A 16586-nucleotide genomic window follows, 5' to 3' on the forward strand; every position below is an offset into this window, starting at 1 on the left:
AAAAATGAGAATTATGATTGAAAAATATGATGCTCTGAACTCTAATCACCTAACAACCTACTGTGTTATTGATGCTGCTAAAAACATGAGAGCTGCCATGTGCAGGGACAGTAGAAAAGTTTTTGAACATTTAACTTGCATAACTCACATCTTGAACCCTTGCTTGAGACATGGCTGTGATAAACAGCCAGCTGTTGAAAAAATTATTCAAAAATTCAAAAACTTAGCAAGAAAAACTCACCAAAGCCACAATGACAATAGAGACATTGTCAAGTACTGTGAAGAGCTGAACATCAAACCTTTGAAAATTGTGCAACCCTGTGACACCAGGTGGAATTCTGTTCAAATGATGATTGCTTCAATACTCAAAATGGAAAAAGCACTTCTGTATGCAAAAGAAAAAACTTGAAGGTTTGATGACACAGAACATTACACAACATTCATTCCTGATGAAGAAGAATTTGTGGTACTGAAGTATTTGAACAATTACCTCCAAACAGTGAAAAGTGTGTCTGAATATCTGTCTTCAGATAAGAATCCGACTTCTCCCTATGTTTTGATTGGTTTGAGGAGTATACACCGCAGCATTGACTAGTTTTGTACAGATTTGTCAAGGTGAATTAGAAAAAAGAATCCCAGACTATGGAGTCGAAAACAAGGTCTATGCCCTTGCCTGTCTACTTCATCCTTATTATAAAGGCAGCGCACTGAATTTGAAAAGAAATATTAATGTTGTTCAAGAAGACAAAACTGTTATAAGAGTTGAAACTGATGAAAGCTACAAGGACTACTGGGAGGAATATATAGTCAAAAAGGATCCTACAACAAAGAAATGGAATGATGAAAGAGATCAGTCATTGGAATCCATGCAAGTGCATGTATCAAATCATTCAAATGTTTTAGAAGTTGATGCACCTTTTGACCCTTTTTCTCAGTATGATCTGGAGTTAGCAGAAATTGAAAACACACCTGAGGCAAGGAAAGCATTGAAAGAAACAACTGGTGCTGATTGTAAACCACCATTGCAACTGGAATTGGACAGTTTCCACTCAGAAGCTAGGGAGGTAGAAACCAAAAATGATCCTTTAAAATGGTGGGCCAAAAAAGAACAGAAATTTCCACTCTTGGCCAAATGGGCAAGACATTACCTCAGTATCCCAATCACCTCTGCTACTTCTGAAAGAATGTTTTCTACAGGTGGTAATATAATGACAGACAATAGACACAACCTAGAACCAGAAACCACCAGTAAACTCCTCTTCATTAACAAGAACTTTATGAGAGTGCAATCAGACATCAAAAATTGGGACAAAACATGTCCATCATCACAAGATGATGACCTACCAACACCACCACCTCCTCATTCATCAAAGAAAAGAAAACATCCTAGAACTCCAACATCATCAGAATCAGAATCATCATGCAGTAACAGCCCTCCTAAGAAGAAACCTGTTAAAGTGTCAAATATACTGAAGAGAAAAAAGCCTGTTGATGATTACAGTGCTTCAAAATCACTCATAGATGAGGATGATCTTGATGATTTTCAAATGACTGAAGAACCAGGTATATCTCAGAAAACTGTCTCTGAGAAAATTAACAAAGAAAGACACTCAAAAAAACAGACAAATTTGGGAGAAGGAACATCAGCCTCAGCAAAGGCTTTTTCACAACCAACAGCACCACCACCCCAAAAGAAACATGTTGCAAGGAAAAGTACTACACAAGGACATGATTTGTCAAGTAAAAAAAGACTTTCAGCTAATGAAATCACTGAGCTTGTGTCTCAGGACTTTACTCAAGATGATGATGAACCTTTTTTGTAATTATGTTCAAAATATGTTAAAAATATGAGAAAAATAAATGAAAATCAGATAACTTTTTTTTACTTGGGCGAGATATGCGAGATTTTGCGAGTTGTATTTATTTTGGTCGAGTAGTATAGTTTTAAGGCGAATAATGCGAATAAAATTTTTTGAAATCGCAGTACTCGCATTACGATTATCAATACTCCTACTATACTCGCAGCGAATATTTTTCTATTATTCGCCATCAAAATTACTCGCACTACTCAACGTGCGAGTTTGCCATGCTTATTTAGAGCTACTAAATTGTTTGAAGATCAAATCAAATTTATACTCAAAAAAGAAAAGGAGCCACCGCAAATCACATCATTTCATGTAGCAGGTCTGAATGATGATGAGATTGAAAAATATATCGAAAATAACACGATAAATAATCGAAAGGAAACAATAAACGATATTTTTAGCACCTCTCCCTTTGCCAAACCATGATAACTGTACCATTTTGTTTAGAAAAAATGTGTGCAGTTATTAGTGCTTCTGCAATTGACCTCAAATATTCATTTAACAGCATGACTGAGTTTTACTGTGACATTTTTTTATACTTTTTGCAAACTCATGTTAACAAAAGCAACAAACCAGTGATAGATGTGATGCGGTATTAATCACAAATTTGTGAACTAGCTTATCGTGATTTGAATCAACACAAAGTTAGTTTTCCTTATTCTGAAATACAAAACTTGAAAGATTTAAAGAAATCAATTTTAAACAAGTTTTTGAAGCGTTCTTTGGTAATTAGCTTGCTAACCACTCCTTTTTTAACTTTTGCGCTTCTATTCATGCATACATTCATTTAAGTCCTAAGGAAATTGTAGGCAACAGACACTTACGCGTTTGTGTATCAATGATCTGCGGTATAATGAATTTAAAAGATAAATTTAAACAAGGTTTTGGAGACTATTTTAAACCCATAAAGACGGGCTCAAATGAAGAAAGAAAGAATCAATTGCTTTACATGATTTGTGGTAAGTTGTAATTGTTTAATGATCGACTAAAAATTTCTTACAAGCTTAAATCTTTTATGATGGTTTTACTGTGTGATGAAATTTAACAGAAAAGCCATTGTAAAAGATTTGAAACGAAATTTAACCGAACAATAAACATTTCTATATATATATATATAAATATATATATATATATATATATATATATATATATATATATATATATATATATATATATATATATATATATATATATATATATATATATATATATATATATATATGTATACACACATGATTATAAAACTAATAACTTGTTTTCCTCAACTTAAACTGCTTTTTTTGTTTCAACATCTTCATTCTTTGTTGTTTTCTTACTATTACTACATATTACCATCATAATATAATTCCTACAGAAATTAATGTTTAATGTTAAATGTTTAATGTTAAATGTTTAATGTTTAATGTTAAATGTTTAATGTCGTCGTTTCGTCATTAGTTACAAGGCTTTTAAATAGCGCGTCTTTCTGTTGCACGCGGCCATTGGAGAAAGAACTCTAAAGCGAGTTGAAACTTTTTTCTTTTGGAATTTAATTATTAATTTAGAATTGGAATTTAATTATTAGTTTAGAATTGGAACTTAATTATTAGTTTAGATATATTACATAAAGAATCATATAAAGATAAATAATAATCGCTAAGATCATCTTATAATTGAAGTAAGTATATAAAATAGTTATATATACATTTTTATTAGGTAAAGTAGAAAGGATTTAAATTTTAATTAGATAAAGTAGAAAGGATTTAAATTTTTAATAGATAAAGTAGAAAAGATTTAAATTTTTATTAGATAAAGTAGAAAGGATTTAAATTTTTTAAATCGTTTATATTTTGTTTGTTTTAGTTTTTCTTTTTGCAGTTTTGTTTTTATTATCTTATTTTTTAGAAGGAAAATAGGGGTATGTATGTTATTTAAAGTTGAACTAATGCTATTTCCATAAAATGGTTATTACTACATTGAAATATCTGTGATGCTTTTAACTATTTTTGTTCTTTTTTAGAAAATTTTGAAAAGTAAATTAAACTTTTGTGCCAATATTGACATGGCATGTCACATGTTATTGTATGTAAAGGTTAAATTTTGTAATGAGGATTACAGTTCTTATGAAGAAAAAAAAGAAGGTAAAGAGTATTGTTTGTAAATATATATTTTGTATCTTTTAAATTTTTCTCGCATCATTTTTAAAATTTTTTTTTGCACCCGTCTATTGTTTGCATATATTCTTTTTTGATATGTATGTGTATGTGGTAATAAGTGCTTTATAGTTGTTTTATCAATGTGTATTTATAATGATGTTTTTATAATAATGTTAAGTGTTTTTTTTCTGTTTGTGTATGTGTTAATATGTGTTATATAATTATTTTAAAAATGTGTTTGAATATGTATATATGGAATATATTTAACCTTATATACATATTTAAACACATTTATTGTGTTTGTAGTTGGTACATATGTTTACATTAAGTTGTTTCCGTGTTTTCAAAGTGCTGTGACTTGGTAAACATCTACCTGAAAATCAATTATTGTACTTTAGAGAAGGAGCAGAACAAATGGCTTTAGATCATGCAGCTCAACGTAATACACACCTAACAGCATGGTTTAAGTTAAATACTGAAAATGAAAGAGCACATTGGTACTCTTATGTAGACATTCCTTATCACTTTGTATTTGATGATAAACATTGTAAATGGAAGGTTAGACAAAGGGGTGGTAATAAGGTGATAGTAAGAATGGATAAAGTTAATCCAACTGGAGAATTGTTTTTTCTTAAACTGTTACTTTTGCAAGCAAAAGGAGCAACATCTTGGGAGGATGTGCGAACTGTTAATGGTATTGTCCTAGAAACGTTTCGTGAAGCATGTGTTTTGAAAGGTTTGTTGTAAGATGACACTGAATGGCAGAATACTCAAACTAAGGTGGTTTTAACACATATGCCAAAGCAAATTAGACAGTTGTTTTCAATTATTTTGACCTTTTGTGAATCTGACAATCCTTTACATCTCTGGAATACATGTAAAGCTTTTATGATGGAAGATTTCATTCACCGCTCAATCCCACTTCTAATAGCTGAACAAGCTACTCTTCATCAAATTGAAAATATTATTAATCAAAGTGGTAAAATGCTGGCTGATTACAGTCTGCCTGTTATTGATGAGTTTACAGGCTTAAATCTAGAAAGTTTTGATGAAAATGTTCAACAACTGAAATAGTAGAATTGTGTGTAAACACAACCAGCTGAAATAGTAGAATTGTGTATAAAATGTTCTTTGAATTGGCAATGGGTGCAGAAGTTTGCATCAACTGAAAATATGAGAGTACAAGATGAGGAAGGTGAATTTTCCCAATGGCTACTAAAACATGGGAATGGAACAATACCTGTCAAAGAGGAGGATCCTTTTAAAGGATGCATTAAAATACCAAATCAGTGCATTATTAGAGAAAATGAATCAGTTGTTGAAAAGATTTTTGGAGATGCTGATCAAAATGATTATTCTAAACGCGTGATTTTAACACCAACTCATGTTGATTCATTATCAATTAAGAAGTGCTTGAATGTCTGCCGGGTGAGGTGAAAATTAATTTAAGTGCTGATCAAATTGATACTGATGACCTTAATGAAAGAAATAATTTTCCTGTTGAGTTTTTGAACAGCTTAACTCCTTCAGGTATGCTACCTCATTGTTAAAAATTGAAAATTGGTTGTGTAATTATGTTACTTAGAAATTTAGATCTCAAAGCTGGGTTATGTAAGGGCACTCGATTAAAAGCGTGTGCTCTTCAAAATAATAATATTGATACAGAAGTTTTGACAGGTGTTTCTGGTGGTAAATGGGTTTTTGTTCCTCGAATTCAGTTGGCTCCATCAGATTCTAATTTACCTTTTGTTCTGAAACGTCGTCAGTTTCCTGTCAGATTGGCTTATTCAATGACAATTCGTCGGTTGAGAATTATAGGGTTCTAACTGACATTTTGGAAAAAAATGAGTTGTGAACATAATCATGATGGTGTAGACAATAACTATCATCTGTTAAAACCCTTTATAAAAATCTCCTGATTTGAACAAGTTTTTGATAAAAGTTCCAAATGCAACGCAGGGTTTTGTAGCAATCGTTCAGAATTATAAAGTTCCTCAGAAATTGTTTGTGCTAGAAGGTTCTATCGGCATAAACAACCAATATATTTCAAGTTTTAAATAAAAGATGGCTGCTCGCAAAAACAAGAAATTATCTTTGCAAGATGTTTTAAATGCAATTAATGAAGACTTTAATCAGAATTTTTCATCCAATATCAATGATGATTCAAATGATGAAAATTACAATAGTGAAGAGTCATATGAGTAAAGTTTTTATAAATTTAATTTAATTACAACGTTTACTTATAAACAAAAAGAGATCGAATTTAGACCGCAAATGCTTAAATTTGAATAATCTTATAATTTTTTACCGAATAAAGTACAAATTTATTTTTTTTTGTACTGTTTTTAAGTTTTATTATTTTTCTATAGTCATTAACTGTATGTCATTCTGTTATATAGTAGAGGTATTTCGTTCAACACTGTTGTTTGTTCTCTGGAATCTTCTTTGTCTCCGCAGCATCCAGATAATCAAACGGAAAAAGCAAGGTAAGTTAAAATAAAAAGAATCATTAAGAGTACGCCTTTCCCATAACAATTTTATCTGATATATTACTATATTGATATTTTTATATTGTGTTTTTGTCATTTATGTGTAATTTATAACTTTATACTCAAGATTATTGTCAAAATTATGTTTTCTTGATTGCAAAGGTTACTTTTTATAATCTCAATGTTTAGTGAATTTTCAAAATTTTGTCTTTTCTACATTATAATGTCTTTTATAGATTTGGTAAAGATGGTCTTCTCGTAACAAGTAGTAAAAAAACAAATAAAAAGAGATCTAGACAACCAGAAAAATGGAAAATGAATAAATGTAAGGAATTATGCCAGTCTGGAGAGTCTTATGTTACCAGTACTAAAAAGATAATTTCATCAAAAAAGATTTAAAAGATGTAAAAACTGCAAGTATAAATGCAATGCTAAACTTACCTTTGAGCAGAGAATTTTTATTAAACAGTCATACTACAATATGGACAAAGATAGACAAAACTTTTTCCTTTTAAGTTCTACAAGACGTAATATAACAGCTCGTCAGACTAAAGAAGGTTTTTCAAAAAGACATTGTTCCTTTCAATATTTTTTTGTTGTAACAAATGAAGAAATCAGAGTTTGCAAAACTTTTTGGATACAAACACTATGTATTAGTCAAAAAATTATTTACAATGTGCATGAAAAGAAGGATCCGTTGACTGGTACGCCAAAAGCAGATATGAGGGGTAAGCATACTAAAAGAGTGGTTACAGATGAAATAAAAAATAAAGTAATTCACTTCATAAGTTCATTTCCAACAGTTGATAGTCACTATTGCAGGTCTTCAAGCACCCGACAGTACTTACCCTCAAATTTGAATTTAAAAAAGATGTATCAGCTGTACATCGTAACAAATAGTGAGGAAGAAGCAAAAAAAGTTAGTATCTTACTTTAGATTTATATTTAATACTCAGTTTAATTTAAGTTTCCATAAACCAAAAAAGGACAGGTCTGATGCTTGTGAAGCCTATAAAGTTGCGAAAGAAAATAATAAACTTGATAACACTATGGAAGAGGTACAGCAAGTTCATTTTCAGGAAAAAATAGCAATGCGTGAAGAAAAAACATATTACCATAACAATGAGCTGGTTGATTTTGTAGTAATTAGTTTTGATCTTCAAAATGTTGTTCAGTGTCCGAAAGCTGAAATAAGTAGCTTTTTCTACAAAAGAAAACTAAATATTTACAATCTGACAACACATGTTAAATCTAACAAAACTATTAAGAAGTACTGTGTTGTTTGGCCAGAAGTAACTTCAGGAAGAACAGGTAATGATCTTGCAAGCGGACTTATTAAAATTTTTGATGATGTTGCAAAAACATTTCCTGAAGCTAAGCATTACATTACTTGGAGAGATAGTTGTGTTCCTCAAAACCGCAACTCAATTATGACAACTGCCATGATTTATTTTCTGTTTCAGCACCGACTAGTTGAAGATATTACAATGAAGTACAGTGTGCCAGGGCATTCTGCAGTTCAGGATGTTGATAACATGCACAGTCAAATTGAAAAAACACTGCAGTCTTCTGAATTTTACTCACCAATTTCATTAATGAGACTTTAACTTACAGTAAACAGGAAAAAACCATTCACAATTATTCAAATGCAGTCAGAGGATTTTAAAGATTTCCAAAATGTTGCAAACAAATTTTTATTTAAAAAAGTGCCATTTTCAAATATAACATCACTCCAAATTAAATGTGCACTTCTTGTTGGGTATAAAGTTTCTTTTTCAAATAAAATGTTTCATACAACCAATGTAAAGCCACCTGAGAAATATGCTGGAAAAAAAGATAAAGAAGTTAAAAAGAATATTATGTTTACTTTGCCTAAACCAGGTATTCTTTTCAAGTTTAATCAAAGTGCCATTACAGAAAAAAAAAAGAATGATCTGAAAGACATGCTAAAATTTATGCCTTTACAAGATAAGGAATATTATAAAAATGTTATAAAAATTTTTAAAAATATTTAGATACTTAAACTTTATTTTTTCAGATGTTCTTATTTTTTCTTATTATTAACAAAATATTCAATGTTTTAGTTTTTTAATGTTGTCTCTTGCTTTATTTTTTTTCTTAAATATGGCCTATATCCCACAAATATTTCTTGTAGAACCTTGTAATTCTAACAAAAAATACGTTACTATTGTAGAAAACGTTCTAACTGAAATCGAAAGTATTGCTTAGTTTACAAAATATTTCGTCTAATTCCTTTTTAACTTAGTTATATCATTAGAGAAAGTATACAATCATTTTGGAAAAAAATTTGTCCGAAATTCTATTTCTCTAAACTAAAAAAATATCACATAGAACCCTATAATTCTCAATCGACGAATTAATAAAAGTCAAGGTCAAACATTTGATAGAGTTGGGGTATATCTCAAAAAACCGTGTTTCTCTCATGGTCAACTATATGTTGCATGTTCAAGAACTAGGGCATTTAATAGTTTGTTTTTCAAAATTGAAAAACATCTCATTCAAGGCATGGTAGGTAAAAAGTGTTACACAAATAATGTTTTTTTTTTTTTTATTACTTTAATATTTTTTTCATAGTTTTTGATAAATATACCTGTCATTTAATATGTTTAAATGTGTTATATGAAACCATATTTGTTTATAGCTGTATATATGTTTAAATTATGTTGTTTCCATGTTTTCAAAGTGGTGTGAGTTGGCATTATATTGAGCAAGATTGATAATCTTGCCAGCCAAGCGGTGTACTTATAGCAGAGGTGTGACTTGGCAGCATTTAGTGTCAGGCGGTGTTACTGCTTTAGAGCTAGGTTGTGTTGTCTAGCCTTTTTAAATTATTCTGGAAACACAATGTTGTTAATGTTTAGCGTAATGTGCATGGGAGAGTATGCAACCTTGATCTTTAAATCTAGGGTGTTTTAATGTCCTAAATTTGAAGTAATTGAATAACTAATATTGAATATAAAAACAAATATACTTTTATGTAGTTATATGTTTAGCAAAAATATAAATATATAGTTAACTTTAAATTGGTTTTCTAATTTTGCCTTTCATATTTTAATTTGGTTTGTTATTTTCGCTGGATTTTAGGATCAAGGGTGTAAATATTCTATTGTTATGTGTTATTGTTGTTATGTTTTGTGTTGTTTTGTGTTGATAGACTGCTTGGCTTACCTTTACGTTGGTGTCTATTGTTAAATATGATTAATAGGTAGTTTCATTATTGGAACTTACTGCTTTTATTTATTTACTAAAAGCCAACATTATGCTAAAAATGCAGTTTTTCTTAATTTGATTTTTTTTTTTTTTTTTTTTTTTGTTAGTATTGTAAATCCTTTTGCACTTCGAAACAGATTTTATAGTTACATTTTCGATAAATAATTATATTAACTGCCATGTCAAAATAGGTTACTGTAAATAGGTAAATCGATTTTCAGTTTTTATCTGGTGTTTTTTTTTTTCTTTAAAGATTTATGATTGACGCATTTTATACGATTTATAAAAAAAAAACCTTATTACCTTTTATTGTAAACTTTTGTCAGTTAAAATAATATAAATATATGCAATTAGTTCAATTTTTTTTTAATTTTCTCTATTTTATGCCTAATAATTTGTTGTAAGTAACTTTGGGGATCTTTTTAAACGGGGGTGAATATTGTAGTATTGCGCATTTGTCAAATATCGAGTTACTTAAATTTTATAAGGTGTTTAACTAATTAATTAGCTTAATCTTGAGGAAAGAAAAAATTCTTATATATGTTAAATTCTTAAATCATTGTTTCACATTTTATTATTCTGGTAAAAGGTCTTCATCAAAAACTTGATTACTCTTAATAAAGATAACTCTATTCTCCTCACCAGCATTAAGGCAAAAACGGGGAAGGGAGGTCCTTTATTAGTGTCAAAATATTTAAGAGAGTTAAATTTCGAGTAACAAAAGGAATTTTTAGTAAATGGTAGCAAATTACCGTTTATTGAAAACTGTTGAAACAAAGAGGCCATATATAAAAATGGTCAGATTAGTGCCATAAATAGCATTAGTCAAATGGTCAGTTATTTTTAATTAACTTATTTAGTTGTGTGCATTTAACGTTTTAAAGAAAATTTCCTTTTTTAAAGAAACATGTATCAAGGGTATACCAAAAATTAATAATTCATGTATAATTAACGTTCGCTTTATTTTGATCTTATTAATTAAAGTTCATGTTATCAAAAATATAACAAAAATTTAGCTTTTTTCGTCAATTTAAAGCATGATGAAGTGTTATTATTTTGTGGCAGTAACTAAAAACGTATTGTTTTGAACTTAGTAATGTCGAGGAAAATGGTTCTGCCTTACACTGATAAGATCTATGTCAGTTTTAAATTTCTCAAATAATGTTAAATAATTGGTAAATTATTTTTTCTCCGCAGACTTTTTATTTTAATTTTACAGATGGTTTAATTTTTTAAATTTGAAGGCGTTTTTCTAAAAGGGTATTAGTAATGGTTTCGCAACTTTAAATTGTGGAAAACAGCCACCATAAATTAACAGACCGAGCATAACCCGTATTACGGGTTGTTTTTTGCTAGTTTTTATAATATCTTATAAAGTTTGTGTAATATCTTTATCATAGATAAAACTGATTTTTTTTATACTTACCTTTTGACATGATATATTTAGAATCTCTTCCAAAGATGGCGCTTTTCGGTATGTTACATTTATCTTATTAACCGTCATAAAATCCAAGTTTGAAGGTAAAACTAACTTTTTATTAAAATTAGAACTGCCAATGATTCCATTGAAACGTTCGAGCTATCTTGAGACTAGACATTAGATTACAAGAAATTATTTTTGTACGTTTCATCTTTAGATTTGCTCTGAGATTAATTGTATGAGATAAGAGAATATAACAAGAAACATTCAAAATAATTTTAAACTATCTTGGGTTTAACAGTTTCAATTATAAACGTTATAAAAGATGTCTTTGTAATATTTTTTTGTAGAGATATAGGAGACGTGGATAAAATCAAGTATTTGAATTTACTATCAAACACTTGTTTACATTAATAGTTACAATTAAAGATTTCAAAAATACTTTATGGAAAAAATCTTAAAGGGAGCTTTATAAGTTCAATTCTATGTAAGTTATTTAAAGTTTGCCATTAAACATTATACTCTTTGAAATAACAATGAAACACCTTCGTAAGCTTTTTTTATTTTTAAATTTAAAAAAATAACTGCAATTGATGTGAAAAACAGAATATAAAAGAGAAGCCAACGCAAGAAAGTTAGTTAAAAACTCATGAAGCAAGTCCAATATTGTGGAAGTTGCGAAATTTAATTTGAGCCGAGAAAGTATTTACAAGCCTCAAGTTGATCTAGAAAGTAATAATACTGGTTTATGAAAGCATCTTTGTCAAAAAAATGTGCGGACAAAAAAACTGACAAATTTTATTGATTTTAAACTGTGCTCAACTCCTAACAGTTCTCTTTCGGAATATCCAGAGAGATCATAACTTATTATATATATACATATCATAACTTATTTATTTGGATTTGGGACCGAAGACTTGTGTGAAAAGCGATATACAAGTATTTATTATTAATGATTTTTCAGCGCTATGCTAATGTCAAGGTTTAGGTTGAAGCTTACAAAAATTTCTTAAAACACCTTTTTATTTTTGTGCCAATAGGTGTAATGATAAAAAGTGACACCAACATTTCATTGATCTAGGACAGTTTAATCCCTTTGGGCATTTCAATAAGACTTTTTGCCAGCCCACAAACCAAACAAAACCATCCAGTTTTTAAAAGAAGAAATATGTGGCCACCCTTGTCAATTGATTGCGATTTCTCGGATATCTAATTAGTTCATCACAAAAAACATAAAACCAACTAAGAGCTTTCTGAAGTTGAAAGCTCTAAAGTACGAATCGGAGAAGATATGGACCTGACTTGGACCTACATTAAAGCAACAAATTTGTGAAGTAGCTCATGGTTCTTTTCAAGCCGTGATTTTTTCTAGGGAAGGTGATATTGAAAAACCACTATAGTAAAAAAGAAGATTAAACTCATTTAAGATTTACCTTAATGTTCAAAATATTTTAATGTTTTTATCTCGACACTTTTGAGCACTTTTGTCTAAAACTTACGACCGCTATTGCTATAAACCCGTAAGTTCAAGACCGACCAACAGATTGAGCTCAGAGTTTGCACAGGATAAATGAGACTGAAAGAAAATATATTCTTTAAACCATTAAAAGATAAATTGAGTTGTTCCAAAAGATGGGTAAAACATTCTTCCTTATCCGCATTCGAAAACCATAGTGTAATGAGAGTATTCTTCGATGTCAAATAGAAGTCAACTACTTCAAATATATTTTAGTCTAAGTAACAAAAAATAAGAAAGTGCTGGCCATTCTCGTTATATTGCAAGATAAGGAAAGAATTTTTTTTGAGTTTAAACATTGTGGGAAATTGAATAATTATATTTGTTCCATAAAGGAGAAATTGAAGGCAATAAAAATAACAAAGCATAATATTTGTATTTGCCTAACTGATGATGAAGATGGGTATTTTAAAGCCAAAATATTTCAATTTTTCAGATATTTTGCTTTTTTATCTTACTTTGGATGTAAGATCATAAATCACCATATGATGAAGTGGAGGATCAATTAAGTGGTTAATGGCATGAAAACAATAGCAGATAGCTTTTGTGTACCTTTTAAGCCCTTAGTCAATGGAATAGACCTTTTTTCTATTCAAATAGCATCAGCAGCATTTTTTATAACGTGAGAAGTTCAAGGCCTGTCTGCTTTCCTTTTACAAGTTTGCATATGTAGATCTGCAGTATTATACAGCTTTAGTGAATATACGGCCAATGATTAGAGTGAACGATGCAACACTTATAACTATTCGAATTTTTTTGCAGCTAATTTTATTAATTTTTAAAATTAAAAAACTAATACAGTCATTAAAATAATTAAATTAGTAAAAAAATACTAAAACTGCTTTAACTTCTATGCGAATGCGCTAATAGCTCGGTCACTACACAGGAAGATGGTTTAGTTAATTTAGAAGGTTCCATTTGAATTTTGGGAACTTCTGGTGGAAATTTCCAAAGTAAAAAGAGTTTGCCAACTTACCCCTATTCTAAACTAGTCCCGGTGTCCCCTAGATAAAAATCTAAATAGCAGCTTTGATAGTATGTCTGCAACTGAGATCGTCGACATATTATCAAGAAAGGTTCGATCTTCTTACATTCAGTTATTTTAAATTAGGAATTTTAGATTATTGATAGAACCAATCTAATTAACGATTCTGAATATCCACCGTGGTAGTTTTAAGAAAGTTTAAGTCAAAGTGTTTTAGAGTTTACATTTATACAAATAATAGGAAGAATTTATTTCAAAAAGTAGCTCTGAAACTCAAACATGATTACCAAAAAAAGTTTATCTTTTTAGCAGGCTTCTAATACATGGTGCATACACTGTATACAGAAATTTCAATAAACTTTTTGAGTGGTTTTTAAACTGAGCTTCATCTTTGCTACTATCTTAAAAATACTTTTGTATGAGGAAGTAGCATTTCTCAAATCTATAAACTTAACTAAAAATAAAACTTTTCTGAACTTAAAAAAATAAAGTTTTTAATACTTGTTATAAAGATTTATATTTATAACAGTTGCTATAAAGATTTATAATTTCCATTGTGAAAACAAAACAAAAGTGTTTCTGAATAAACACTTGAAATTAAATAAAAATGAAAACATTTAATTGCTGCCTATATTATAGCCTTAGACTCTTTTTCTTGGAGTCTGATTCATTATAAGAGGTAGCGCCACCTTTTCCTCGGAAAAAACGTTTCCTTTTCAAGCAGGCTAAAGGTTTGTAAATAATTTTCTTAATTTTCTTGTGCTTTATCAAAATCCTTAAGGTAAAATATCAAATGGTCAATTTTTAAATAGTTAAACCAAAACTAAGTCAAAAAAAGATTAAAATTTCACTAAGTTGAAATTTTTTATTCTAATAAATACCGAGATTGTTTATATTTTTTAAGTTTTTGATTGTTTGAAACTTGTCAGCATTTTTATCGCTTAAATGATTTCAATAGTTTATATTGAATCATCTTCCATTTTTTTCTTTCTTTAGATACGTTTATAGTTTTTTTTTTGTTTAAAGCATTTGTTTTATCTTTTGTTTAAACAATAAAATCATTATTAGAAACTTGTTTACAAAACGGATTTTATTATTTTATTACAGCTTACATATCATTTCGACTCATTGTAATGCATAAACCAAAAGTTTGATTAAACTAGAATAGAAATGGATAATATAACTTTTCTACCCTAAATATGATCTTTTTCAGATAAATATGAGTTTTTTATGGAATGGTTTTGCGTAGATCAAGAGTTTTTTATGGAATGCTTTTACGAAGCCCAAGCTTCCATCTCCGATAAAATGAAGGGTACGATGAAACATCAACAGTGGCTTCTTTTTATATCCTATGAAAGTGAGCCATGGAAAATAATACAAAAAAGGTACTTTTTCAAGAACTTCTTCGCTGAAAAAATGAAGTTGAAGTGTTTGTGTGTTGAGAAATTTCGTTTATCCTCGGATGAAATGAAGTTAATCAAAGAATGTTCAACAAACATTTCTAAGGTCATCTTTAAATCCCCAGTGAAGATTGAAATGTGGACACCTAGCAACAAGTTTAAACACTTACGGATATATATAGATAGCAACGTCACAGAGACGGACTTTGAATGCTTTTATCCATGAATTGACCAATGCGAAATGCTGCGGCTTTACATTAACAGCAAAAATGCTTTCATCAGACGTATTTATGAAAGAATTGAAAGTTGCTCAAATATTAGGAAGTTGAAGGTCCGCTACAATGATGAGACTTTTAACAGCATTAAAGACTTTAAATCATATATGAAGAAAATATCTCAATTTAGCTCATAGTTGATTTAAGATTATGTTCAGGTTTCTGCTGATAAATAAATCGAATTTAAAAAATTAGTCCTATTTTAATTGGTTGGTTGGTATTATAATCTTTTTCTTTGTATTACTGGATATTAATATTAAAGAAAATTGAAATTTTTTTTAGTCATGAAAAGTATAAACAGTTTTGAATTTTTTGAAGGTTTGTTTGAAAAATTAGCTGTAAAAATGAAAAATTGATTTTAAGTTTCGAAAATGAGTTAAAGTGAGGAAAGAAGATTAGGGAATAAGAGTATTACCTAACTCTTTTTTGTCGGGTACCAGTTAACATAATGGTAGCAGGTTATTTCACAGTGATAGTTGGATTTTTCAACAAGATGGCGCAAGTTCGCATACGAGTTTATTGGCTCAGAAACGGTACAAAAGTAACTTTAGATCCTTTTTACTGAAAGAAATTTTGTCTCCATATATATATATATATATATATATATATATATATATATATATATATATATATATATATATATATATATATATATATATATATATATATATATATATAAATATATATATATATATATGTATGTATGTATATTTAGATTCCCCTAAAAAATTCGTATTCTCATTAGGATGTTAACCAAGTTTTTTTCATAGTTTTTTAGTCTTAGATAATACTTAGCTGAGAAATTTGAAGCATTTAACTCTTCAATCTAATCATGCTAAGTTTAAATTGCCCAAAAAATATATTTTGATTAATTTTTCTTTAGTTGCAGAGTTTAAAATCACTTGTATCTTGAAGCAATGAAGGGTACACAGACCCAAGTGAATTGCTTTGATATGTACTTTGACATAATTTTAGCAAGATTTTTTATCAACTTTTCGAGCAGAAAACCTTTTGCATGACTAGCTAGATGTAGTGTAAGTTAACGCATATACCATTTAAACAACAAAGATTGTTACGTCAATATAATTTCAATCTTCAAACTAGATCATGCTAGTCAATCTTCATCTTCCGTTCACTATTAAATGTGCACAATTCTTAGGTCTCTTTTCTACTTTGCAAATGAACTAATTGTAGGAGTGTTTGTATGTATTTTTGCTGCTCAAAATAAATTGATCTGTAACAGTCAATTTTAGTGGTAAAATATCTTTTG

General features: G+C 29.1%; 2 protein-coding genes across 2 annotated transcripts; both read left to right on the forward strand.

Moving 5' to 3' along the window:
• Positions 1–587: 587 nt before the first annotated feature.
• On the forward strand, positions 588–1823 carry LOC149878176 (uncharacterized). Its single transcript, XM_090073320.1, has one exon. It carries the CDS (start codon positions 867–869, stop codon positions 1821–1823), a length of 957 nt encoding a protein of 318 aa, XP_089929446.1. The 5' UTR covers positions 588–866.
• A 2041-nt stretch (positions 1824–3864) lies between these two features.
• On the forward strand, positions 3865–7154 carry LOC149878177 (uncharacterized). Its single transcript, XM_090073392.1, has 4 exons — positions 3865–3985; positions 4399–6201; positions 6400–6486; positions 6726–7154. Exons 2-4 carry the CDS (start codon positions 6065–6067, stop codon positions 6886–6888), a joined length of 387 nt encoding a protein of 128 aa, XP_089929518.1. The 5' UTR covers positions 3865–3985; positions 4399–6064; the 3' UTR covers positions 6889–7154.
• Positions 7155–16586: the final 9432 nt, after the last annotated feature.

Source organism: Hydra viridissima, unplaced genomic scaffold (genome assembly GCF_058129835.1).
Source record: "Hydra viridissima isolate aposymbiotic clone 2 unplaced genomic scaffold, HvirCarnegie_v1 scaffold_15, whole genome shotgun sequence".
NCBI lineage: Eukaryota > Metazoa > Cnidaria > Hydrozoa > Anthoathecata > Hydridae > Hydra > Hydra viridissima.

What these genes read in the sequence shown, in the direction of transcription:
- LOC149878176 (XM_090073320.1), top strand. Translation starts at nt 867, where the DNA reads ATGCAAGTGCATGTATCAAATCATTCAAATGTTTTAGAAGTTGATGCA.
- LOC149878177 (XM_090073392.1), top strand. Translation starts at nt 6,065, where the DNA reads ATGGCTGCTCGCAAAAACAAGAAATTATCTTTGCAAGATGTTTTAAAT. An exon ending in AATAGTGAAGAGTCATATGA is followed by an intron (nt 6,202 to 6,399) that starts GTAAAGTTTTTA and finishes TCTGTTATATAG; the next exon opens with TAGAGGTATTTCGTTCAACA. An exon ending in AATCAAACGGAAAAAGCAAG is followed by an intron (nt 6,487 to 6,725) that starts GTAAGTTAAAAT and finishes TGTCTTTTATAG; the next exon opens with ATTTGGTAAAGATGGTCTTC.